General features: G+C 48.9%; 1 protein-coding gene across 1 annotated transcript in view; it reads right to left on the reverse strand.

Moving 5' to 3' along the window:
* The window catches only part of CAND1 (cullin associated and neddylation dissociated 1), a 60184-nt gene extending 39447 nt beyond the window's left edge, over window positions 1-20737 (reverse strand). Inside the window, exons 1-2 of the mRNA XM_054988181.1 lie at window positions 20314-20737; window positions 14984-15127 (exon numbers count right to left, since the gene is read on the reverse strand). Of these exons, the coding sequence (XP_054844156.1) occupies window positions 14984-15127; window positions 20314-20381 (212 nt within the window). The 5' untranslated portion in view covers window positions 20382-20737. The remainder of the gene's footprint in view (window positions 1-14983; window positions 15128-20313) is intronic.
* Between the last annotated feature and the right edge of the window lie 4569 nt (window positions 20738-25306).

A 25306-nucleotide genomic window follows, 5' to 3' on the forward strand; every position in this document is an offset into this window, starting at 1 on the left:
GGTAGAATCATCAAAGTGAACCAAAAAAATTGCAAAGACATTATGATAATAATCAGTGGTAAAACATGCTAGGTATGAAATAGACAATGAGAATGTACATGAAAAGAAACCTTAAGGCTACTCCCAGCCATTTGTGTAGAAACTGGACTAGTCTCATTCTGGCAATAATTATGCTGAGTCAACATAAGAGAAGTATCCTGCCTTTTAAAAACCATATTCACGCTTTTGCCACCTCTGGTACAGCCACAGTTCAAGTAGGAAAGACAAGCAAGTTTTCTGTAAATGTCATGAAATTTAAAGCTTGAATATTTCCTTACCAATGTAAATTGTGTTAAAAAAACAAAGTTAAATTTTACACATGGCCAACCTACAGAAAAGATTCAGTAAGTACAAACTTCTTGGACTTACTATTCAAAAGTAGAGGTGGGCACAGACCAGAAAACAGACCTGAATTTGACACAGACCAGCGTGGTTCGTAGTTTGCAAACATGCGGTTTGTGAGACCACGTTTTCCACGAACTTTGGTCCATATGGGTTGGTCCGTCAGTCCATGAGTCCAGACATCTTGGCACCAATCTATCAATTTCCTAGGCAACAGAGGAGATGTCCACAGACCTTCTGCAGCCCTTGGAACACACCAATCCTAGCCCTTAAAACTTATTAAGCAGCTCTGGCTGCCAACCAGAAAGCTCCCATTCTTCTCTATGTGAGCAAGGAACAAGAATTAATTCCCTACGCAACAGCTGGGAAGATGTCTGTGTAGTGAGTGAGGGGGCTCTTCCCCCACCCTTTTCCGCTTCATTGCAACTTTTTGGTGCTGCAAGCCAATGCAAGTCAATTGGCATCTGTGACTCCTAGTATCTACTGGAAGTTTCCTGGGGGCGGCCACTTTGGAGGTCTGTAACTTGGACCTCCAAAATGCAATCTTGGCCAACCTTAGAGGGTGGCTGGAGGAGAGCCTGCTGAAGCCTCGCTGCAAGTTTGGCATCTCTGAGTGCAAAGGGGACTGTCCTAAAGCACCCAGAAGTGCCAGACCACAGACGGACGAACTGGTCCATGAATGAGGCAGGTACGTGAAAAATTCATGGTCCATGAAATGTGACAGACCATGATCCGAGGGGGTTTTTTTGGCCCATGCCCACCTCTATTCAAAAGGGTTGCTGCCACACACTTGCTCCTTGACATATATATTAATTTCAAAATATTGCGTTCGTGTCATAATTAAAGAACACAAAAATTAAAACTTCTAATGTAAAGTGAAAATTCTGTTTATTATATGCATGATTATGCACAGGCAGGGTCAGTCAGCTGATTTTGATCCTGGAGGGGAGGGGCTTGTCCCTGGAATCACCAGTCTGTTCTGAAGCCCTGACTCCCCATCACGATACCAGAAGGGAAAATAATAACTCCCCTCAATTTTTTTAAATAGAAAGATCCCTCCCTTGAATCCACTGGGAGGAAGACTACCATCCTAACTCTTCATCCAATCCTAGAAGTTGCCCTGCAAGAAACTCGGGTGGGCAGGACTACCCCACTCCTGGACCACAGAGAAAGGAAGCTTCACAGTAAATGAATACAAACCTTCCATGCTCTGTGGTGCCAGGAGTGGGGCAGTAGTTTCTTTTGGGACATACAAGAGCAGTGTACCCCAGGGTGGGTAATCCGGCTTCCAGGCCTAGAGAGTGTGTAGTAGTACCCTCCTGCTAAAGGTTGTCTCTGGAGAAGACAACTTATCTATCCTATATTTCTTGATGAGAGAATATACTGATTTCCATGTGACCACCTTATTGATCGTTTCTAACGACTAAAGGGTTTATAGACTGTCTGTGTCGCTGTTTCCCTTAGTGAGTGCGCCCTGACATCTATGGGCATCTCCAGACCTCTGGCTTGGCATGCCAGAATTATGTACCCTCTGCTTTACCTACTTAGCCAAGAAAAGGACACTCTGGGTCCCAAGAAGGACCTTCTGCAAACACACAACTAGCGTCCCAGACTTCTGAAACACTGTTTAGTCCTGCCCAAGTGGAATCTCACATCTCTCTATATATCAAGGTAGTGAGATTTATCTATTTATTTTCTTGTGCTTTGGATTAGATTAGAAGGAGGGAAGTACAACATATGCTGGGTTGTCTCCATAAATGCGCTTGAGGAGCTTGTCCTTGGTCTGGGTCCACCGCGTCCCGACATCGACAGGCCTCCTACCTCCCCTCGCCATACCATTGCCAGTGGGAAGGGGCACCTGCAGGTTTCTCCGTGTCGGAACCGAGGCCTTCGACATCGAGGTCGACGTGGGCTCCCCCTCCGCACCAGGTTCCGGAATCCCAGCTCGGTTCCGATGAGGAGGATGTGGAGAGCTTTGGCTACCAGTCGGAGTCCTGGTCCGAACCATCGCCAGCTGAAGAGCTTGTACCATCTGCGGACTCGCCATTCGAGGACCTCCGCATCTACGCCGACCAGATGGCGAGGATGGCCAAGGCTCTCGAGATGGACATCTCCTCGGCGGTTCCCCAGACCAAGGACAAGCTCCTCAAGCGCATTTATGGAGACAACCCAGCATATGTTGGCTTCCCCATGCTCGAGGGTCTTGAGGAAATCGTGGAGAAGGTGTGGCAGGTGCCCTGCGATCAACCTCCAACATCCAAGAGGATTGAGCAGCTCTATAAGATCAAGCAGGGTACCTGGCCGGCGCTGGTGAAACACCCTCCACCTTCCTCCTTGGTCACAGAGGAGTTCAACCCCAGGCGATCGGGTCACTCCTCGGTACCTGCTGATAAGGAAGGCAAGAAACTGGATGCCATGGGCAGGCGCCAATACATTGTTTCTTCCCTAGGTCTGAGGATTGCCAACTATCAGACCATCATGGCAGGGTACCAGCTGTACCTCTGGGAGAAGTTGGCATCCTATACGCGAGACCTCCCTCCTGAGCAGAAGGCTGTGGTGTCCCTGCTGCAGACAGAGGCTGTGAGGCTGTCTAAGCAGCAGATGAACGCTGGAAGCCACGCTGCTGACACTGCTGCTAGAGGAATGGCTTCGGCGGTGGTCCTCAGGCGCCACTCCTGGTTGCGGTCTACGGCCCTGTCCCAAGAGGTGCGTTCCAGAGTGGAGAGCATGCCATTTGAGGGGGACTCGCTCTTTTCCAAAGCGACCGACGAGACCCTGAAGAAAAAGAAAGAGGACCGGCAGACGGCGCGGAGAATTTTCTAGAGCTTCCATGGCTCCGAAGGGGCCGTTTGTCGCGCGCCTCAGCGACCGTTTTCCCCGCCCAAACGGTCACGTGATCCTCCAGCGACCAACGGCCCCTTCCCTCAGTTCTCCCTTGCCGCCGCTTGACCAACACACTTCAGCCGTAACACCTTAAAAACACCAATATCCGTTACAGCCATCACAATACCGTGCATTGGAGTTCACAGCGGGGTAGGAGGGAGGGTTGTGTGTCAGCACAGAAGAACTCGATGAACATAAGTTACAGGTATGTTAACCCTGTTTTCATCTTCGTTCTTCTGTGCCTCCACACATGGGAGTGTACCAAGCTTCACACAATAAGGAAGGCGGGGGTGAAGTCCAACACAATTTTATTAAGCAAACAAGATCAACAATAAATAGATATGCATATATACATCTATGTAAAAATACTGTGTAAGGACACATAAATATTCAATATTTACATATATACACATCCCCAGGTACATATATACACACTTTCACTCAAGGGTACCCAGCAGGTACGCCAAGAAAGTCATTCCAAAACTCCCTCAGGAAAAAAGGGAGTGTAAGACAGCCTTGGCCACAGATACATCTTGCTCCGCATTGACATCAACGGCGTAATGCCTGACAAAGGTGTCTGCAGAGGACCATGTGGCTGCTTTACAAATGTTAACCAGGGGCACCCCCCTGAGGAGTGCCGAAGAGGATGCTTGGGACCGCGTGGAGTGGGCTCTGACATGGAGCGGGCAAGCCACCCCTGCCAGGGAATAGGCCTTGCTAATGGCCGTCACAATCCACCTAGACAGGGTCTGTGAGGAAGCCCTGTTACCCTTGTCCTTGGCCCCAAAACATACAAACAGGTGAGGACAGTTGCGGAATCCCTTCGTCCTATCAAGGTAATAGGCTAGGGCCCTCTTCAAGTCTAGGGAATGGAGGGCCTTTTCCCCCTTAGAGGAAGGTTAGTACAATATTTACATATATACACACCCCCAGGTACATATATACACACTTTCACTCAAGGGTACCCAGCAGGTACGCCAAGAAAGTCATTCCAAAACTCCCTCAGGAAAAAAGGGAGTGTAAGACAGCCTTGGCCACAGATACATCCTGCTCCGCATTGACATCAACGGCGTAATGCCTGACAAAGGTGTCTGCAGAGGACCATGTGGCTGCTTTACAAATGTTAACCAGGGGCACCCCCCTGAGGAGTGCCGAAGAGGATGCTTGGGACCGCGTGGAGTGGGCTCTGACATGGAGCGGGCAAGCCACCCCTGCCAGGGAATAGGCCTTGCTAATGGCCGTCACAATCCACCTAGACAGGGTCTGTGAGGAAGCCCTGTTACCCTTGTCCTTGGCCCCAAAACATACAAACAGGTGAGGACAGTTGCGGAATCCCTTCGTCCTATCAAGGTAATAGGCTAGGGCCCTCTTCAAGTCTAGGGAATGGAGGGCCTTTTCCCCCTTAGAGGAAGGTTGAGGAAAGAATGCAGGCAGTGAAATATCCTGCGAGAGGTGGAAGGCGGACACCACCTTGGGCAGGAACCCGAGGCAGGGACGCAGGACCACCTTGTTGGGATGAAACACCAGAAAGGGAGGGTCAGACCGCAGTGCAGACAGCTCACTGACCCTTCTGGCCGATGTGACGGCCACCAAGAATGCTACCTTGTAGGATAGCATATCCAAGGGGCATGTAGCCATAGGTTCAAATGGAGGCAACATGAGACGTGAGAGCACCAAGGACAGCGACCACTGAGGCACTGGCGCTGACACAGGTGGGTAAAGATTGTACATGCCCTTAAGGAACTGGCGGGATTGTGGGTGAGAAAACACCGTAGCACCCTCAACTCGGGTGTGAGCAGCTGATATCGCTGCCAGGTGGACCTTGAGGGAGGAAGCCTTCAAGCCCAGGCCACGCAAGTGGCACAAATACTCGAACACAACCCCCAAGGGACTGTTGTCAGGCACCACTCCTCTGGCAAGTGCCCAGAGCTCAAACCTGCGCCACTTGGCCGCATAAGCGCGCCTAGTGGATGGTCGACGAGCATTCAGGAGGACCCTCTGCACCTCGTCAGTAAAGCCTACCGGGGAGGAATGATCCGCCACGCCGTTAGGTGCAGCTTCCTGGGATCGTGGTGGACTAGGCTCCCGTTTAGGAGAAGGTCTTGCCGAGGGGGCAGACTCACATATGTCCGTTGGGACATTCGCAGGAGCTTCGGGAACCAAACCTGCCGTGGCCAGAAGGGGGCCACCAGGATGCAGTCCGTCCCGTCCTCCTCTATCTTGCACAGGACCCTGGGAATCAAGGGGAACGGAGGAAACATGTAGTGCAAGCCCTGCGTCCACGTAAACTGGAAGGCATCCCCAATAGAGAGGGGGTCGCTCCCTGCCCTGGAACAGAACGTGTGGGCCTTGGTGGTCGCCGCAGTGGCGAACACATCTATCACTGGATGACCCCACATCTGGAAGATCGGCCCAACGCACTCTACGTTCAGTTCCCACTCGTGTTCCAGTAAAGGGACCCTGCTGAGGGCATCTGCCCGGGCATTGTCCGACCCAGCCACGTGTATAGCACGGAGCGACACGCCGTTCTTGATAGCCCACTGCCAAGTGAGTGTGGCTTCCCGGCACAGGGCCATGGACACTGTGCCCCCCTGCTGATTCACGTAGTACATGGCAGTCGTGTTGTCCGTCTGCACCAAGACATGACGATTTCTCAGCAGTGCTGTAAGAGACACAAGTGCGAAACGAATGGCCCTTAGTTCAAGCACATTGATATGGAGGGTCTTTTCCCTGTCAGACCAGACATCTTGCACCGACACATCACCACAGTAAGCCCCCCATCCCAACAGAGAGGCATCAGTGGTAACCGTGATATCATGGTGTTGATACCCGAAAGGGGTCCCTCTAAACAAGTTGTCGTCAGACAGCCACCAGTCCAAGGAGGAGAGGATGACCCTCGGGATAGAGAATTTGAGGGACGGAGGGTGCAGTAGAGCATCATACCTCCGCACAAACCAGTTCTGTAGAGGGCGCATACGCAGCCTAGCGAAAGGCACCACAGAGGTGGCCGCTGCCATATGCCCTAGTAAGCACTGGATAGTGCGCACAGACTGGAACCGGTTCTTTTTAAACATGGACACTAGACCCCTTAGGGACCGAGCCCTCTCCAAGGGGAGCAGGGCCTTACCCTCCACAGAGTCTAAAAGTGCACCAATGTAGGACACCTTGCAGCTGGGCACCAGCTTGGATTTCTCCAAGTTCACCAGGAGCCCCAGGCGTTGGCAAGTGCTAAGTACCAAGCCAATGTCCTGCACCAGCCTAGACTCTGATTCAGCCACGATGAGCCAGTCATCGAGGTACGGAAAGATGGTACAGCCTTCTTCCCGTAGGAAGGAAACCACAGGGGCCACACATTTAGTGAACACTCGTGGGGCAGTGGACAGGCCAAAGGGGAGCACCTTATACCGGAAAACCCGTTGCCGGTAAACAAAGCTCAGGTACTTCCTGTGCTCCTTCCGTATGCCCACGTGAAAGTATGCGTCTTTTAAGTCAAGAACCGCAAACCAATCCCCCTGTTTCAGCAAGGCGATCACAGCCGCCAACGTTACCATTTTGAATTTGGTCACCTTGAGGAAGGCATTAAGGCCCCTCAGATCCAAGATGGGACGTAAGCCCCCATCCTTCTTAGGGACCAGGAAGAACCTAGAGAAGAATCCCTTTACAGAGTCCTCATAGGGCAATTCTTCCACAGCACCTTTGGCCAAGAGCGACACGATCTCCGCATCCAGCTCGGCCATAGTGTTATTGACAGCTGTCAGGGGTGAACTGCATCTAGGCAGCTCAACGAACTCCAGCCCGTATCCCAGTTCAACAATAGTTAAGACCCATGAGTCAGATGTTATTGACTCCCACTCAGAGAGGAGTGGACTAAGTCTGTCCGAAAAGTTCGGGGATACGGCTGGCGCGACCCGTCAGTACTGCCTCCCGGCGCCCTGCTGGTCTTTCTGCTGGGCCGGTTGCTGTGCCTGACGAGGCTTGAAGGGCCGACGCCTCCTCTGCTGTTGTGCGGGAGGGTAAGGCCGCTGCTGGTAGGCAGGATACTGATGGTAGCCCGGCCGCTGATGTTGGTATCTGCCCTGGTAGTGGTAAGGGCCAGATCGGGGAGCGTACCGTGACCTGGAGGAGGGCTTGTCCGCTGGAGCCAGACCCAAAGACCGCGCCGTCTGCCGGTCCTCTTTCTTTTTCTTCAGGGTCTCGTCGGTCGCTTTGGAAAAGAGCGAGTCCCCCTCAAATGGCATGCTCTCCACTCTGGAACGCACCTCTTGGGACAGGGCCGTAGACCGCAACCAGGAGTGGCGCCTGAGGACCACCGCCGAAGCCATTCCTCTAGCAGCAGTGTCAGCAGCGTGGCTTCCAGCGTTCATCTGCTGCTTAGACAGCCTCACAGCCTCTGTCTGCAGCAGGGACACCACAGCCTTCTGCTCAGGAGGGAGGTCTCGCGTATAGGATGCCAACTTCTCCCAGAGGTACAGCTGGTACCCTGCCATGATGGTCTGATAGTTGGCAATCCTCAGACCTAGGGAAGAAACAATGTATTGGCGCCTGCCCATGGCATCCAGTTTCTTGCCTTCCTTATCAGCAGGTACCGAGGAGTGACCCGATCGCCTGGGGTTGAACTCCTCTGTGACCAAGGAGGAAGGTGGAGGGTGTTTCACCAGCGCCGGCCAGGTACCCTGCTTGATCTTATAGAGCTGCTCAATCCTCTTGGATGTTGGAGGTTGATCGCAGGGCACCTGCCACACCTTCTCCACGATTTCCTCAAGACCCTCGAGCATGGGGAAGCCAACATATGCTGGGTTGTCTCCATAAATGCGCTTGAGGAGCTTGTCCTTGGTCTGGGGAACCGCCGAGGAGATGTCCATCTCGAGAGCCTTGGCCATCCTCGCCATCTGGTCGGCGTAGATGCGGAGGTCCTCGAATGGCGAGTCCGCAGATGGTACAAGCTCTTCAGCTGGCGATGGTTCGGACCAGGACTCCGACTGGTAGCCAAAGCTCTCCACATCCTCCTCATCGGAACCGAGCTGGGATTCCGGAACCTGGTGCGGAGGGGGAGCCCACGTCGACCTCGATGTCGAAGGCCTCGGTTCCGACACGGAGAAACCTGCAGGTGCCCCTTCCCACTGGCAATGGTATGGCGAGGGGAGGTAGGAGGCCTGTCGATGTCGGGACGCGGTGGACCGGACCGATCGGACACTGTCCCCAGACCGACGTCGCTCACGACCGGCAGCTGGTGGAGACGGACGGGCAGGCGACGGACGGCTCCGACGAGGAGACGGGCTCGGTTCCAGCCTCGGCGACCGAAGAGCAGGCGATGTTCGGATCCGACGGCGCGGGCTCGGCTCCGGTCCCGAAGAGAATTCTGCAGGCACCGTCTCGAAGGCCATCGGATCCGGCACCGGCACGGAGATGTCCTCTGGCTCCGGGGAATCCAGATGAGGGGAAGGCGTGTGAGGAAGCACGATGACCTCTTCCTGGGGAGCGGGATGTGGCGACCGGTGATGTTTGGTCTTCTTCTTCTTCTTCGCCGGTTCCGAAGAAGACCTCGGAACCGACGCGCTCCTCGCCTTCGAAGGGGACCTCGGCCTCGATCTCTTAGATTTTACCGGAATCGACCCGGTCGTCGGTTCCGATCGGGGACTCGGTAGACGGATCCTCGGTTCCGATGTCGGTCTCGGATCCGACCTGGTGGAAGATGCGCTACGGGGCGGCCGCACCGGTCCCTGCGCTGGAGAGGCCGTTCTCGACGCCGAGGCACTCGGGGGACGCGGTTTCGACCCCGACCTCGCGGAGGCCACTGAGCCAGCTCCGGAATGCCGTTCGGCAGAGGGGCTAGGGCCGGCCTTGGAGGAGGGCAACGGGGCGCCTCCGGACATGACCTTCTGCCACAGGGAGGAGTTAAGACGGGCCTTGCGCTCCTGTCGGGCCTTGCTGGTGAAGCCCTGGCAAATCTTACAGGCCGTTACATTATGGGTCTCCCCCAAACAGAACAGGCACAGTTCATGGCCATCGGTCTTGGCCATTTTAGTGTGGCATTGGAGGCAATGCTTGAAGAGAGCCTTTGAGGCCATCTTCAGGGGCACGCAAAAGGAAGGTCAACAAACAGTCCGAGTCAAATTACCGAGTCCACAACAAAGTCCAAACGAGATCCGAAGAATAGTCGAGGTCACGAAGTCCGAAGTCAAAAGCCAAACAATCAGTCAGAATAAAGCACGAAGCACAAAAGCACAGAGCAACGAAGCTCACGTTCTCTCCAAGCGGCGGCAAGAAGAGAACTGAGGGAAGGGGCCGTTGGTCGCTGGAGGATCACGTGACCGTTTGGGCGGGAAAACGGTCGCTGAGGCGCGCGACAAACGGCCCCTTCGGAGCCATGGAAGCTCTAGAAAATTCTCCGGCGGCTGGCCTGCGCCTGCGCAGTCCCCCATGTGTGGAGGCACAGAAGAACGAAGATGAACCCAGACTTCTGAAACACTGTTTAGTCCTGCCCAAGTGGAATCTCACATCTCTCTATATATCAAGGTAGTGAGATTTATCTATTTATTTTCTTGTGCTTTGGATTAGATTAGAAGGAGGGAAGTACTATCTCTCCCAACCTATGAAAACATGAAGTTCACCTTTGGAAGAAAGTTGTTTTTGTTCATAATTTGCTCTACCATCTTGGAGGAAAGGGCATGACTCTCTATTTACTGCTAGTGCCTGCCATTCTGACACTTGTCTAGCTGATTTTATTCTCATCTGCAAGATGTCTTTAAATGTCAGTTCCTTTAGGGGACATGAGGTCACAGGCTCAAGGCATCTTTTGTATAATGCTCTCAATACCAGATAAAGATTTCACGTGGGAAAAAACCAGCGAATCCTTGGAAGATTCTACAATGAGGTCCCCTTTTAGAATCCATTGCCATAAAGGTGATATACAAGGGAACGTCCCTTCCTAGTTTCTCCAGACATGTTGATATCTTTGAAAGGAACCACAGTTACTTTGGCTTTGGGGCAAATAGTCCACATTCCAATTTCTAAGCTAAATGTTGTGTCTGGTTGCCTGAAAACCATGGTCCTTGTTGTGATGGTCACTACCTGTTGTCTAAGGGTGTTGGTATTAAGACTTTTCTTCAACCCCTATTGAAATAAGGATAGTAACTCCCTAATTAGCCCCAAAAGATTACATGACTCTATCCATGCACTCTTCTGGGAATTTGGCAGGAATTTTTATAGACTCTGTAGAACTCTTCCTGGAGGCTACCATAGTACCAATCATGCCTTCTGTTTAGTCCAACCCTATTAGCTGTTTGTGTTCGACCTCCACACTGTGAGGCTTGTCAGAGCTGATCAGGGGTGTCGTATTGATCCCTGCATCAATGGGCCCTCTGGCAGTGGAGGTGCCAGAGATCCATGCTTGAAAGATTCTTCAGGTTTTGAGACCATGTCTTTCTGGACCTAAAGGTTGCTATTAGCATCACTTCTGCACTCTACTGTGTGATCTTCTGAACAGCTCTGTGAAATAGCTGCACTATGGAAGACATACAGGATGCGTGAAGACAGCTTGCTGCTCACATCATCTATCCCTATGGTTTGAGGGTTTCTTCTCCTTGTGCCTTGTTGAAAACTGTGGCAGACCAGTTGAGGAATCTCTCTGGATAGCATCCATTCTGCTTGGTTCATCACTCTCTGGCTTAGCCAATCCGCCTCAGAGTTGTCCTCTGTATAAACATATAGTGACCTGTGGGAAGATTCTGAGATTCTACCATACCATGTCTGATGGCTCTGAGTTCCAAAAGGTTTACCCTGCTGATCATTTGTCCTTCAGCCAGATGACCTAGGCCATTCTTCCTTGGGTGTGGGATCCCCATCCCCAAAGACATGTCCATGGCCATCACTGTTCTCTCTGGTTCCTTGAGTGGGACACTATCATGGGACTGAATGAGGTACAGCCACTGGTTGTTTTCCTGTTTGAGGATCTCTGGTAATTCAACTATCTTGGACCTCTTGTGATCTAACGCCCCATGGTATGGCGACAGCATTTCTGAAGTACACAGATCAAGATGTCATTTGGATATGGGAAAGGAGCCACTCTCCGTGGCCTAGCCCTGCTGTCAATGATACTAGGATTCTGATGAACACCATAGGTGGCGTTTTCAGCTCAAAGGAAAGGGCCCAATGCCGGAAGTGCCTCTGAGAGATCGATGGAAGCCAGACAATCTCCCTTCTGAATGGCAGTCATGACAAATTTCAGCCTTTCCATTCCGACCTTGTTCCTATGCGTCTATTTTATTTGACCAAATTCCTTTGGATCTAAGGGAAAAGGGACCAGGTGGCACAGAATTGAATTCCACTGTTCACAGTATCCAACACCTGCCTGTTTCTTATTATTAGCTGCCAAGGGTTTTCCAAACATTGTAAGCACCCCCCAAACACCATCATGCCTGCTGCCTTGGTGTGTAGACACATTGAGTTCCCTTATTTGGCCCTTGGTATTCTGATCGGATTTGTTGAGGGAGAAGGTACTACCCTCCTCTCGATGTTTGGTCTGCTTTCCTTAATTTAGAGTTTCTCCAGACATGTTGATATCTTTGAAAGGAACCACGGTTACTTTGGCTTTGGGGCAAATGGTCCACATTCCAATTTCTAAGCTAAACGTTGTGTCTGGTTGCCTGAAAACCATGGTCCTTGTTGACCACAGCATAGAATATTGCCGGCGCTATTTTCTTAGTTTTGCTCTTTGGCAGGAGTTTACTGCTTACTGCAGCCAGGTCTGAGACCTGAGAGAATGTGACTCTAGGAAGGAGTGGAGCTGTCCCCAAAGCTCTGAAGGATGTAGCAGAAACTTCCAATTTTCTGCACATAGCCAGTTCAAACCACTTGATGCTGGAATCCTAGGTAGTCCGTCCTTGTCAATGGGCAGCAAAGGATTAGAAGGCAGGCTGGTTACCAGATCATCCACCAATGGCAGCTTGATCCTCTCAGTAGCCCCTGGAACTAATGTATAAGACCTGGGGGGGGGGGAAGTAAGGGTAGTTAGTTTTGCTGAAGTTTCCCTCTTAGACTTCTACAAGTATGAGAGACTACTGGGAATCCCTGATGGGATTATTCCTGATTCTAGGGAGGATTCTCTCCAACCCCTTAGTCCTTAAGGGAGAAGACTCCAGGATCCTCATCACCTTAGGGAGCTTTCTAGGATATGGCTCCTGAGGAAGACCTGCTAGGGAATTTTCCCTTCTTTTAACAGCTCCCCTTTCTTCTTGGCTGATGGAGAAAACTGATAGCTCAGGGTCCTCAGGTTGAAGGCTTAACCAAGATATGTGCTCTTAATGGCCCTTGCCTCCTCTTTAATCTGGAGAGGGGGCACCCCTTTACCTATCTGGAATCAGATCCCCATACCAGAATGCCTCTCTTGCCCATCTGAGAGTCTAGCCACTAGACTATTTATTGATGTGCCTTCAGGACCTCTTTGAATTCCTTATTCCATCCTGGGCCATGCCAGTTCATTTGTTAAATAGTAACTATGGCTGCGACTATGTAAATAGGGGGCATGTAATTTCTTTCCCCTTAGTGGTGGAAAATGTCATCCAGTCATAGTTGCCTCTGCAACACTGGTCTTTTTTGGAGGTCTCCCATCCAATTGCTAACCGAGGCCAACCCTGCTGAGGTACTGAGATCTGATGAGATCTGGCTTGCCTGGATTGTGATATCACAGTCAGGGGCTGTGATAAGGTCAGAATCATCATTATTCCCCCAGAACCGCTAGGTAAATGAGACTTTTACCCAAGGTCAGCCACCAAGTTCAAGTAATTATGGGACTCAAACCAGCAGGGTAATGATTCACGGGCCAGCACTTAACCACAACATTACAGCTACTCATTTCAGGCTTCCTTGCCTGGTGGATGCAAATCCCAGACCTTCTCCCTTTCACTAATCCCTTGAGACGCCCGGGAGTAGGCTGAGGCCTGGGAATTGGGCAAGTTTAGGCCGCAGGCTTGCACTCTCTGAGGCCTGGAAAGAGGCTAGGCCTGCCTTTGCTGATCTACCACCAGCAGAAAATTTTCCAGGCATTCTTACCTGACGGGTCCAGGTCCTTGGGCTTTTTCTCTTTCGCTGGCCTATTGAGAGGCCTAGAAGAGGCTGAGGCCTGGGAGTCTGGAAAGTCTAGGCTGCAGGCCTGCACTTTTAGAGGCCTGGGAGATGGCTAGGCCTGCCTTTCCTGACATTCTGTCATCCAGGCTCCTGGGCATTTCTCTTTCACTGGCCTGCTGAGAGGGCCAGGAGGGGGCTGAGGCCTGTGAGTTTGGAATGTCTAGGCCGCAGGCATATGCTCTTTGAGGCCTGTGAGGTGGCTAGGCCTGCCTTTGCTGACATTCTGCCAACAGAAATTTTCCTGCCAAAAGGAGAAATGAAAGTGAAAGTGCACCTCACAAATCCCAGCTGAAAGAAAAGACAAACAAAGAAGGGCTCTCATCTATTTAGGGCGAGCTGGTCCTGAGGCTTCTGCTACTCTTTTCTCCTTCCTTTCGCGGCCCCCATTTCCCGCAGGATCAGTCTTACCACAGTTCAGTCGGGGCTGCCGGGGTTGGAGCAGGTCCTCTGCTGCTGCTGGAGACTGCTCCTTCCAAGCCTGAGGAAGTTTCCGATAATATCGGTCTCTACAACAGGTTACCGCGGACTCAAACACCACACCCTCTGGCCATCTGAGGGGGGGGTTCCTCCCAACCCAAAGGTGGGGAACCTCGGTGGAGTTTTGCAGTTGGGGCCGTGGAACCTAGGAGCAACCTAGGGCCGTCGGCTCTAATGCAAGCTCCGCGCCGCCTGTGGCCTTGGCCTCCCTGAGTACTGGGATTACAGTCGTGTGCTGCCATGCCCGGCTCATCTCTGGCAGTTTCTTCTTCACCGAGATCGCTGCGCTCTGCAGAGCGTTGCTGAAGATGTCCTGCTCAGGGCCAGAAAGACTGGTGATTCAAGGGACAAGCCCCTCCCCTCCGGGATCAAAATCAGCTGATTGACCCTGCCTTCGGAGAGGAGCTATATCCCAAAAGTAAGTACTGCCCCACTCCTAGGACCACCGGAGAATTTAAGCTGAATGCACCATCACATTAGATATAAAAATTAAGAGAAAAAAATAAACTATCTTTAGTTACACTGCTGATCTCAACACCTAACTAAAATATATAGCGGAACAATGACAGTACTCCATGATTATATACATACCAGGTCCAAAGTTATTACAAATGACTTTCCGATAGTAATAACTATGGAGAGCTTTTCTTGTACTCACATTGTCCAAAGAGTTAATAACGATCTTTACCTTTCGCCTGGAATTTAATAAGAGGAGCCACAACATATTTTCAAAATTATGAACTACGCTGAATAAATATTTTCCCCCTCTCAACACCAGAGCTCAGAATCATCTGATGAAACCAACTGGCAAGAAGCTCAGGGCAAATACAAACGTTTATGTAACCAACCTATAGTATTAATTTCCACAGGAGACTGTATGGACACTAGTATGCAAAGCATCACAAAAGGATTCAGCTTGGACAAATGTATGAAATATTTATCTTCATCCTGCCCTGTTGGCGAAATTCTCGAAGACATGAGGCTTGCCATTTCTGGAGACAGAATGTTGGATTAGACTGACCACATCAGAACTGGCAAAGCAATTCTTATTTTGGTAGTGTATAATCAAGTTAGTGCACAAAGAAGAGAAGCCCTTTAGCCACAGAACTATACTTACCATTTGACTGCTAAATTCTGCACTTCACCATTCTTATCTTCCAGTAACTTCAGAATCATTTTCACAACCTTCCTTTCACTATCATCATCCAACTTAATAGAATCTTTTTGTAGTTCAGTCATCAAGTCATTTGTTGCCATGAACCTATGTATATAAAAAGACATCTCAGTTCATACACAACTGTTATATGTCACAATCCAAGCAATCATTGTTTCATAAATCCGTTAATAAAACACAACAAATCTGGGTTTGGATTCCAGAATGCCTTTCTTCCACTCCAAAAGGCTTGCACCAGCAGAAGGTAGTTTTTTAAGGGTTTTTTTCCAGCACGGAAAAGCACCAACACTAGTGGAATGATCTATGGAACACAACTCATGGTTGTGCATTTTTATCCCCCAAATACATAATGAGTAGGAAATACAATACTGTTGACTGATCAAATTGAAAGAAACTTTTTGATTGATATAACTGCCGCCCACAACGGCACATTCTTGTTCAAAATATTGCAATATCTTATTAAATGACTGGAGCTAGCATATGTGATCTTCTTTGTGTTACTATTATCATGGAATCTTGGAATTACCAATACAAACTCAATTTCTATCATCAACAAAGTATCATAATTGTTTGCTTTGATTTAATTAATCCAGCTTTAACAGATAAATATTATTTCCTTTTCCATTCATCTGCCTACCCATCTCTCTATCACCATGGCACATGACCATCTAAGCATTCTATTTTGGTTTTAAAGGAACTGTTTAATAATTAACAAAGCACATTTATTTTAGAAATTGACTGTGTTTCAAAGACCTAGGAAAGGGATGACAGTAAAATGTGGGATAGCAGGTAGTTGCTCAGAATCATTCACATTTTTAAACAGTAATTAATCTGGATTAAGCAATCTTGAGTACACCTGATTTACAAGCACATCTGTTCACTAATATAACTAAAACATTACAACAGTGGTTCTCAAACCTCAGCAATCCAGAAACCTCCATTTTGAATTTAAAATTTTAATGGGTCTCCCAAGATCTTCCCTCCTTCCTCACTACCAATCAAATACGTAGTGCCAACCTTTTAAAGTGCATAGTAAGCTAGGAAGGCTCCATATTGGTCTCAGGTATCTTCTATACAGTACAATGAGAAGCAGATCAATTACATTTTAAAAGCATGTTTAAGTAAAAGGTTTGTATTTGTCTGTACCTGACCTTCCCTTACAATCTCAGAGAGGAATTGATTCTACAGAGCCACAACACAAAAGACCCTGACCCAAGTTCTAATTACTCTCACCCCTTGATAACTGAGACTGAAAGATACACTTATTGGTTTATACCTTCTAGATAGAGGCCAGCTGAACAGGAGAGGGAAAGGACCAGGAAGAACTTTCAGAGCTGAATACAGAAACAGGAAAAGACCAGGGTCAAACAAAAACTGATTCTAGTATTCAACTGAAAATTACCACTAATTATTATCCATGGACACAGTGGCCTCTCTCTATGCAGAAATCATTTGCACTTGAAAATAGAGTGAAAAGAAGCTCAATTTTGTACCAAAACAACAATATGACTGTATCGGGACTGCACTAAATCGGTGCCATTCAACCAACTAGAGAGTCTTCAACCTGTGATATTGGAACCTGGCAACCAATCAGTGTATTTTCTGGATAGTACTCTAAGGCGATCCCATCCTTCCAGAGAAAAAGAAGTAGATTCTGTGCCCTTACCCAAGTGAAGAGCTCCTGCTCATTTTCCTAAAACACTGTTTTTGCGCCTCTCCTCCCTTCTCATGAGCACAACGTAAGAGAAGATAGGGAAAGGCACAGAAAAGTACTATGTAGGTTTCAGAAATGTAGTGCATGATTACATGTTCTTTTGTGTGTATTCTCACCTCCTTCTCTTTTTGGAGATAAACATTAAATCAGGACAAATGTAAATGCTAACCATGTGAATTTCAACCAAAGTTTACAAACTTGCTCAAGCTCTAGTTTGAACGTAACCATAGATAATTAGCATTAAAATGGTGCAGAAATAAAGCTACACTGTGCGTAGCTCCAAGGGAAAGCATGCAAATCTGCAACATACTCTAGTACTGTTTATGATTGTAATACTCCCAATCTTCTATCCGCACAGGTTAAGAATCATAAAATCAATAACCAAAATATGCTGTAAGCAGCCACGCTAACAAAAGGTTAGTAATACCTTTTACTAGGACCAAAATGATACATAACAGCTCTCACATGAGAAGTCAAAAAGAAGCCAGCTCAGAAGAACTTAAGTTTGGGTGACATGATGCGCATTCAGCACTACAGCCTCTTGTCTGCAAACTCCATCCACCAGTCATTGACCAGCCATAATCATGGTTAATGCTCATTTGGGGATGCTATTCTTAGGACTGCATTAAACATGACAAATTCCTACACTGAAAGCTCCATTGTGTACAAAATAGCATATGACCAACAAGTTAACTATAACATGCACAAACACACACATATTTTGATATACACAATAATTAAGATTACAATGTGTAATAATTGAGTTTGCATGGTATTTTCTACATGCATATGAATTCTGTGCAATAATTTTATTATGTCAAAAATAGCCTTTACTTTACATACAAAGGTCATAAACTATGAATAACAGTCCAAAAGGAGAAGTGGAAAGTCAATGTTAAAAAATTATCTTTATTAAAAATTATACTAAACAAACTATGCTGTAAAGAATTAACCACCACATTGCCTGTACCTATACAGAAGAGAAGGGAGGACTGGGGCCTCAATTGAAGAGCACATGCTTTACATGCAGGTCCCAGGCCAATTGTCAGTTGAAGAATAAAGTTGAAGCTGATGTGAAAGACACCTGAGATCATAGGATCTCCATCACAGCATACAATACTGAGCAGGACAAACTTGGGGTGTATGGCAGCGTTCGTTAATATATGTCAACTGAATACCCATTTGGGATTAACTACAGATAAGAATTTTGCTCCCTACTTTCAATCAGGATTCAGCTTACCCTTGCAGACTTAGGTAAGAGCCTGGGGATGCCTTCTACAAACTCAGTCTAGCCCAGAAGATGGCCCCATTCCTCGACACAGGTGATCTAGCAACCTGGATCCATGGCATGATAGCACTGACACTTGACTACTGTAATGCAGTCTACATAAGTCTCATCTCAAAATCCACTCATACTCCAGCTGCAGCTCGACTGTTAACAGGAGCTAGGTGAAGCATGCATTACTCCCATTCTACCGTCATTCCATTGGCTACTCCTCAGTTAATGGGCTCAATTCAAGGTTTTGGCTATCACATACAAAACCCTTCATATTTACCAGTCTCTGTATCATAGTCACCAGTCTCTGTATCAGGCATCTGATGAAGAGAACTTGATTCTCGAAAGCTTATGCTAAAATAAAATTGGTTAGTCTTAAAGGTGCTACTGGACTCTTTTTGATTTTGCTACCACAGACTAACACGGCTAACTTCTCTTCATATTTACAGGAATGCATCTCCCCCTATGCTCTGCCACACAAGTTATGCTCATCTGAACAGGACCTTCTGCAGGTACCACCCCACAAATAGGCAAAATCAACAACTGCCTCAATACACAAGTTCTCTTTAGTGGTCTCTAGCCTGCCTGAAGAGGTCAGAAAAGCTCCCACTCTTCTGGCTTTCTACAGACTGAGCAAAAACAAATTGTTAAAGAGGGCTTTCTTACACAGGTAAAAGGGCTGTATTATAAAGAAATGTTTCAAAGCGATGCTTTGATACAGAGATAGAGACTAAACTACAGTACTGTGTACTGTCTATTAATGTCATTTATTGTATCATGTAAATTGCTTATGTTTTGTTATGTTTCAACATTGTTTCAGCTTTGCATAAGATTTCGGTCAATAGGGTCATACCCTATTGTTCTTTTTACTGAAGTCTCAGCTGTTGATCATATTGAATTACACTGTGTAGGTCGCCAAGTCTCAGTGAGAAAGGTGGACTATAATAGTAGGGATAAATAAATATAAAATTACACTTAAACAGATGTATTCCCTATCGCCTTAATGTTAATGTTACTACTACAGATGTGAAAAATCACCAACATTATATTTCACATTTATACAGTACCCATCTTTCTGCCAGTAATCTAAAGGTTGACAATTTAATAATGGGCACAATGTAAACATTAAAATTATAACAACAAAAGGAAAGTAAGTAAACTCAATACCAACTCATATCAATTGTTTATGGTTGACACAGACTGTACATACATGCAAGATTTATCAATGACCAGAAAATATTATAATGTTATGCTACACCTTATGCCACCTTGATCTAGATGGCCCAGGGTAGCCCAATCTCAGAAGCTAAGCAGGGACAGCCAGGATAACCAAGAAAGCCCAGGCAATGGCAAACCACCTCTGCGCCAAAAAACCTTGTGGAATCACCATAAGTCAGCTGTCACTTGATAGCACTTTCCACAACCACATTTTACACAGCTTATATATTTATTAAGTTCTACCTAGTTAAAAAAAAAACCTTACTTCTAAATAAGCATCATGTAGTTGCTCACCCCAACTTCAACACTTTGGATTCCAGAGTTTTTCCATGTATGGTTTATCTTCACAACTATACAGTTTAAACCACTGTTTTCATCTTTCAAATAGAGATACACCAAAAAATGCCTATTCACTACATACTAAATTGGGATTGAGTATAAGCCTTACATCTGCATCAATACACAACGACGAATGAACATGACATCTAAGTGACACAAGCTTCACTGCTGACTTGTAGGAAGTCCAGTACCGGAAGGAAAGGTTCCCTTCTAGAGGAGTCAGGAGTCTCTAATCATGACATTCTACCTCCCTTTTATGCTCACGTTAGACGGCTTTGTGGAAAGACAACTAGGGCCTGCATATGAAACCAAATGTTTCCATATCCAGGCCCATTACAGTAAAAAAAAAGTTACAGATTCGGCAACAGAACCATTAATACCTAAAACGGTAGACAGGAAGCCAAGCTCATCTGACAAATCCCCCAACTATTTACGAAGCAGCGCAGAACGTGCATGGCAGGGGGTGCAAACTCGCAACCAACTTTTTCAGAACGAGGAACGGCAGGAACGCCGCACCAGGGCCTAGCTCTTAACCGCACCTCTCTTTGGAAAAGAGCGGGCGCGCCGAGGCAGAGCCCGAGAGCAGGATCAGCGGCCTCACCCCAGGCCGAAAGCAGGCTGGGTGGGGCTGCAGACGCCAGAGGGGGAGAGGGAAGCGGCCGCGGCCCGGCAGGGCGGAAAGCAGTTAGCAGCAGCCCCGGAGGAGGGCCGGGCCCGGCTTCTCACCTGAAGTCCTTGTCGCTCGACGTCATTTTCTCCAGCAGGTTGGAGATGTGGTACGAGGCGCTCGCCATGTTGATGGTCCCGGTGGGGGGCGCGTCTCCCTGGGCTTCAAGAGCGCCACTTCGCCCGACGCTGCGCGGCGGGGGGGGGCTGCCTGGCGGGGGCGCTTCCTCGGCGGCTCCGCGCGCTCCTTTCCCCGAGGCGGGGGTGGAGCAGACGGACAGAGGGGAGGGCTAACGCGCGCGCCGGGCGGCAACCAGGACCATCCTCCGCGCCTGCCACTCGCGCGGGAAGGCGGAGAGCAAGGGCAGGGTGGCGAGGAGAGATCGGAGAAAAGCCGCTCGCTCGAGCCACGAGAGGGCCGGTAGAGAGCCCAACGCCCCGCTGTCTGTTGCCTCGCGCTCGGGCCTGAGGTCAAAGTTCAAGGAGGCCCTCGCCAGCCGCGCCAACCTCGCTCCTTCGTCGCTTCCGATTGGCTTTCCTCGGCGCCGTGGGCGGAGCTGCCCGCGCGACGCTAAGACGCACGCGGCGCAGGGCAAGAGGGACGGTTATAATGAGGGGCGGAGGGAGTCTTCTGCTGCCTGAACATTCGTTAGAAGCGATGACTTCAAATCCCGTCATGCAGTTCTGTTCGAAAGCGGGAGAGAGGGGCTGCGAGTGCGTTCGTGAATAAGACGGGGATAGGTCAAGTTTATTGAACCGGGTTCCAGGCGGGTTGTCGGTTTCGTGTGAATGAGAAAAGGCAGAGTCGTGTTTTCTGTGAGGTGGTGTCGCTTGGTGGGTGGGGAAAAAGCGAGAGCGCGGCGGGAAGATAGCCGAAGCGAAATTTAGTAACCGGCTGAATATCTCTTTAACTGATAACTGTAATATATTCCTAGTCTTTCGCATTCTAAGCTTTTGGGGTCTACTGATGTCATGAATCCCAGAATTTTGGTTCTGGTGAAATGGAGGAAGACTGAAATGTCAGCAGAAAGCTTTATTTTTCTCGAGGTGTATTGATTCTGCCTTTTATTGTCTCCGTTACAAAGCAAAGGTTAGAGTGATTTCTTTAAAAAAATTATTTCTCTGATCTGTTTTGTTTTTGGAAAACGTATATTTTAAGGTTTGATATTCAGGTTTGATATTAGAGTGAGCCACAGAAACTGAGTAGTGGTTACTCCTGTAGCACAGTGGCTCCTGTTACTCTTCACTGCGCTTCCAATGCTTTCCTTGACTATGAAAGAAACTAGGCTTCAAGTAACTGTAGGGGTAAAGGTAGTCCCTTGTGCAAGCACCAAGTCATTACTGACCCGTGGGGGGGGGGGAATGTCACATCACGATGTTTTCTTGGCTGACTTTTGTTATGGGTTGGTGTGCCAATGCCTTCCCCAGCCATCTACACTTTACCCCCAGAAAACTGGGTACTCATTTTACCAACCTCGGAAGGATTGAAGGCTGAGTCAACCTTGAGCTGGCTACCTGAACCCAGCTTCTGCCGGGATTGAACTCAGGTCATCATGAGCAGAGCTTGGGCTGCAGTACTGCAGCTTACCACTCTGCACCACAGGGCTCTGTAGGGGTCCTGTAGGAGTAACCAGGATAATTTGTAGAGCTGATTTCTTGGAGAAGGGCACTGAGTTTTGCTGACTATTTGAAAGTACTTATGTATCAATTTTAAAACGTTTATTTTTAATCTCCTTCCCACCCCAATTTTCTCTCCAATAGAGTCCCAAAGCAGTTTACATTTTCCTCTTCTTTTTTTTCTCTTCACAACAAACTCTGTAAAGTAGGCTAGACTGAGAATGTGGATGGACCCAATGTCACCCAGAGCACTTCTACAACAGAGCAGGGAATTAAACCCAGTTCTCCCATACTGTAGTTCATCACTCTATCCACAGTACTTCACTGACTCTTAATTTTTAGTACATTTAGTATTTATTTATTTATTACATTTCTAGACCGCCTTCCCCATTGGATGGGCTCAGGGCAGTGTAACAACATACAATTTATAACATACAGTTTAAAACAATAAAACATTATAAATAAACACTTAAAAACATTATCCATGTGCAATAACATTTCTCATATGGCGGATATAAGTGTGTCACACTTTATGAGCTCCTGCATGGGTTGTGGATGGTCTTCAGTAGTATGGCCGGCAAGAGGGCAGCCTAGCCCCTACCAAATGCCTGGCGGAACATCTCCGCCTTGCAGGCCCGGCGGAAAGATAACAAATCCTGCCGGGTCCTAGTCTCCTCAGACAGAGAGTTCCACCAGGTCGGAGCCAGGACTGAAAAGGCCCTGGCTCTGGTATAGGCCCTGGCTCTGGTATAGGCCAGACGGACCTCCCTGGGGCCAGGGACCATCAGCAACTGCTTACTAGCTGATCAAAGTGACCTCCGGGGAACATATGGGGAGAGGCGGTCCCGAAGGTATGCTGGACCCAGTCCGCATAGGGCTTTATAGGTCCACACCAAAACCTTGAACCAGACCCGGTACTCAACTGGTAACCAGTGCAGTTGATGGAGGATGGGTGTTATATGTGCCATGACTGGAGATCTGGCAACCACTCGTGCAGCTGCATTCTGAACCAGCTGCAGTTTCCGGATCAGGCCCAAGGGAAGCCCCATGTAGAGTGAGTTACAGTATAATCTGGAGATGACCATTGCCTGGATCACTGTTGTAAGGTCATGGGTTGACAAGTAAGGGACAAGTTGCTGAGCCTGTCTTAGGTAGAAAAATGAGGATCGAACAACTGCTGCGACCTGCGCCTCCATAGACAGGGAAGCATCCAGGACCACCCCCAGGCTCCTAACTCTTGACACCGGGGTAAGTGGCACTCCATTGAGAGCAGGGAGCTGGAGTCCCACACCCATGGACCCCAGACCCACATGCAGGACCTCCATTTTCATGGGATTCAATCTCAGCCAGCTCTGCTTCAACCATCCAGTCACAGCTTCGAAGGCACGTTCCAGGACATCTGGAGCAGAGTCAGGCCGTCCGTTCATCATCTGATACAGTTGGGTGTCATCTGCATATTGATGGCACCCAAGTCCAAAACTCCATGCCAGCTGGGCGAGGGGGCGAATATATACGTTAAATAGCAAGGGGGAGAGTATTGCCTCCTTGAGGGACACCACACACCAGCGGATGACAGGATGACAACTTCTCCCCCAGTGCCACCCTCTGTCCCCCACCATGGAGAAAAGAGACCACTGCAAGACCGTCCCTTGTATCCCCATATCAGCAAGGTGGTGGGTCAGCAGGTCATGATCGACTGTATCGAATACTGCTGATAGATCTAACAGTATCAGCAGCGCCGACCTGCCTTGATCCAGCTGTCTGGAAATCGACCATCAGGGCAACCAGTAAAGTCTCTGTCCCATGTCCCGGACGGAAGCTGAACTGGAAGGGATCTAGGGATGAGGAATCATTCAGGAAGACCTGCAGCTGCTCTACCACCACCCGCTCAATCACCTTACCCAGGAACGGGAGGTTCGAAACTGGGCGGTAACTGGCCGGGTCAGCAGGGTCCAAGGATGGTTTTTTCAAAAGAGGCATAACCACAGCTTCCTTTAACGCTTCAGGAAAAATCCCAGAGCTCAGAGACATGTTGTTAATGGCCTCCAAGGCATCTCGTAGCCCATCTACGCTTGCCTTCACCAGCCACGAAGGGCACAGGTCCAAGGAGCATGTGGTAGGCCTAACTGCTCGCAGGATCCTGTCAATCTCATCCCCAGAGAGTGGGCTGAAATGATCTAAAATTATCCCAGAAGGCGGCCAAGGGGCCTCCAGTTCGCACACTGTATCAACTGTGGCTGGGAGACCATGGTGGAGAGAAAAAGATTTTATCAGCAAAAAAGCTCCCAAAAGCCTCACAGCAAATATCCGAATTTAAATTTTGACGGTCCCCTCCTGACAAGGAGACCAAAGACCGAACCACATTAAACAGTTTTGCTGGGCGTGAGCTAGCTGATGCAATGGAGGCTGCATAAAACTCTTTCTTTGCAGCCTTCACTGCCATCTCATAGGCTTTCATAAATGTCCTATAGGATATTCTTGCCTCTTCGTCATGAGTTCGCCGCCATACTTGCTCTAGCCATCTCAGTTCCTGCTTCTTCCATCGTAGCTCCTCTGTATACCAGGGGAGCTAGTTTGGTACGGGGGCAGAGAGGGTGACAGGGCGATTTTATCAATGGTTTTGGAAAGACAGACTTGCCAATCTTCCACCAGCTCATCCAACGAACCGCCAGGGCGCCTCGGATCCTGCAGAGCATTCTGGAAGCCAGTTGGATCCATAAGTCTCCGCAGGTAAGCATAAATAAACTCACCGCCCTTGCACAGGGAGGGGGAGAATATCCAGCCGAGCCTTCAGGACCACGTGGTCTGACCATGGCACCAACTCTGTTTCCAGTACCGCACCCATCCCCATTCCAAAGATTAAATCCAGCGTGTGGCCTGCTTGATGTGTAGGGGCCAAAACAATCTGGGAGAGTCCAAGTGTGGCCATGGAGGACACCAGGTCCACAGCCCGACTAGTGGTGGCGCCAGCATGGACGTTGAAGTCACCCAACACCAATAATTTTGAGTGCTCCAAGGCCCATCCAGCCACCACCTCTAGCAGACGTGGCAAGGCATTTGCTGGTGCACTAGGCGGCCGATACATCACACAGGTGGCTAAACTCTCCTCGGCACCCCACACCAGGCCTACACAATCAATGCTGGGGATCTCTGGGATGGGGAGCTGCCTGAAGGAGAAAGACTCTCGGACAAGAATTGCCACCCCTCCCCCCTGGCCTCCCGTTCGGGACTGATGAAGGACCGAGAACCCAGGTGGGGCCAGTTCATTCAGAGCAACCGTCTCACGCTCCCTCACCCAGGTCTCGGTCACGCATACCAGGTCCACATCATTTGCCACAAAATAATCGTGTAATGTTCTGGTATTATTTATGGACCTGGCATTACACAACATCAGTGTCAAAGGGGGGTATATTTCCTAGCTTCACACCGAACATAC

Source organism: Eublepharis macularius, chromosome 9 (assembly GCF_028583425.1).
Source record: "Eublepharis macularius isolate TG4126 chromosome 9, MPM_Emac_v1.0, whole genome shotgun sequence".
NCBI classification, from domain to species: Eukaryota; Metazoa; Chordata; class Lepidosauria; order Squamata; family Eublepharidae; genus Eublepharis; species Eublepharis macularius.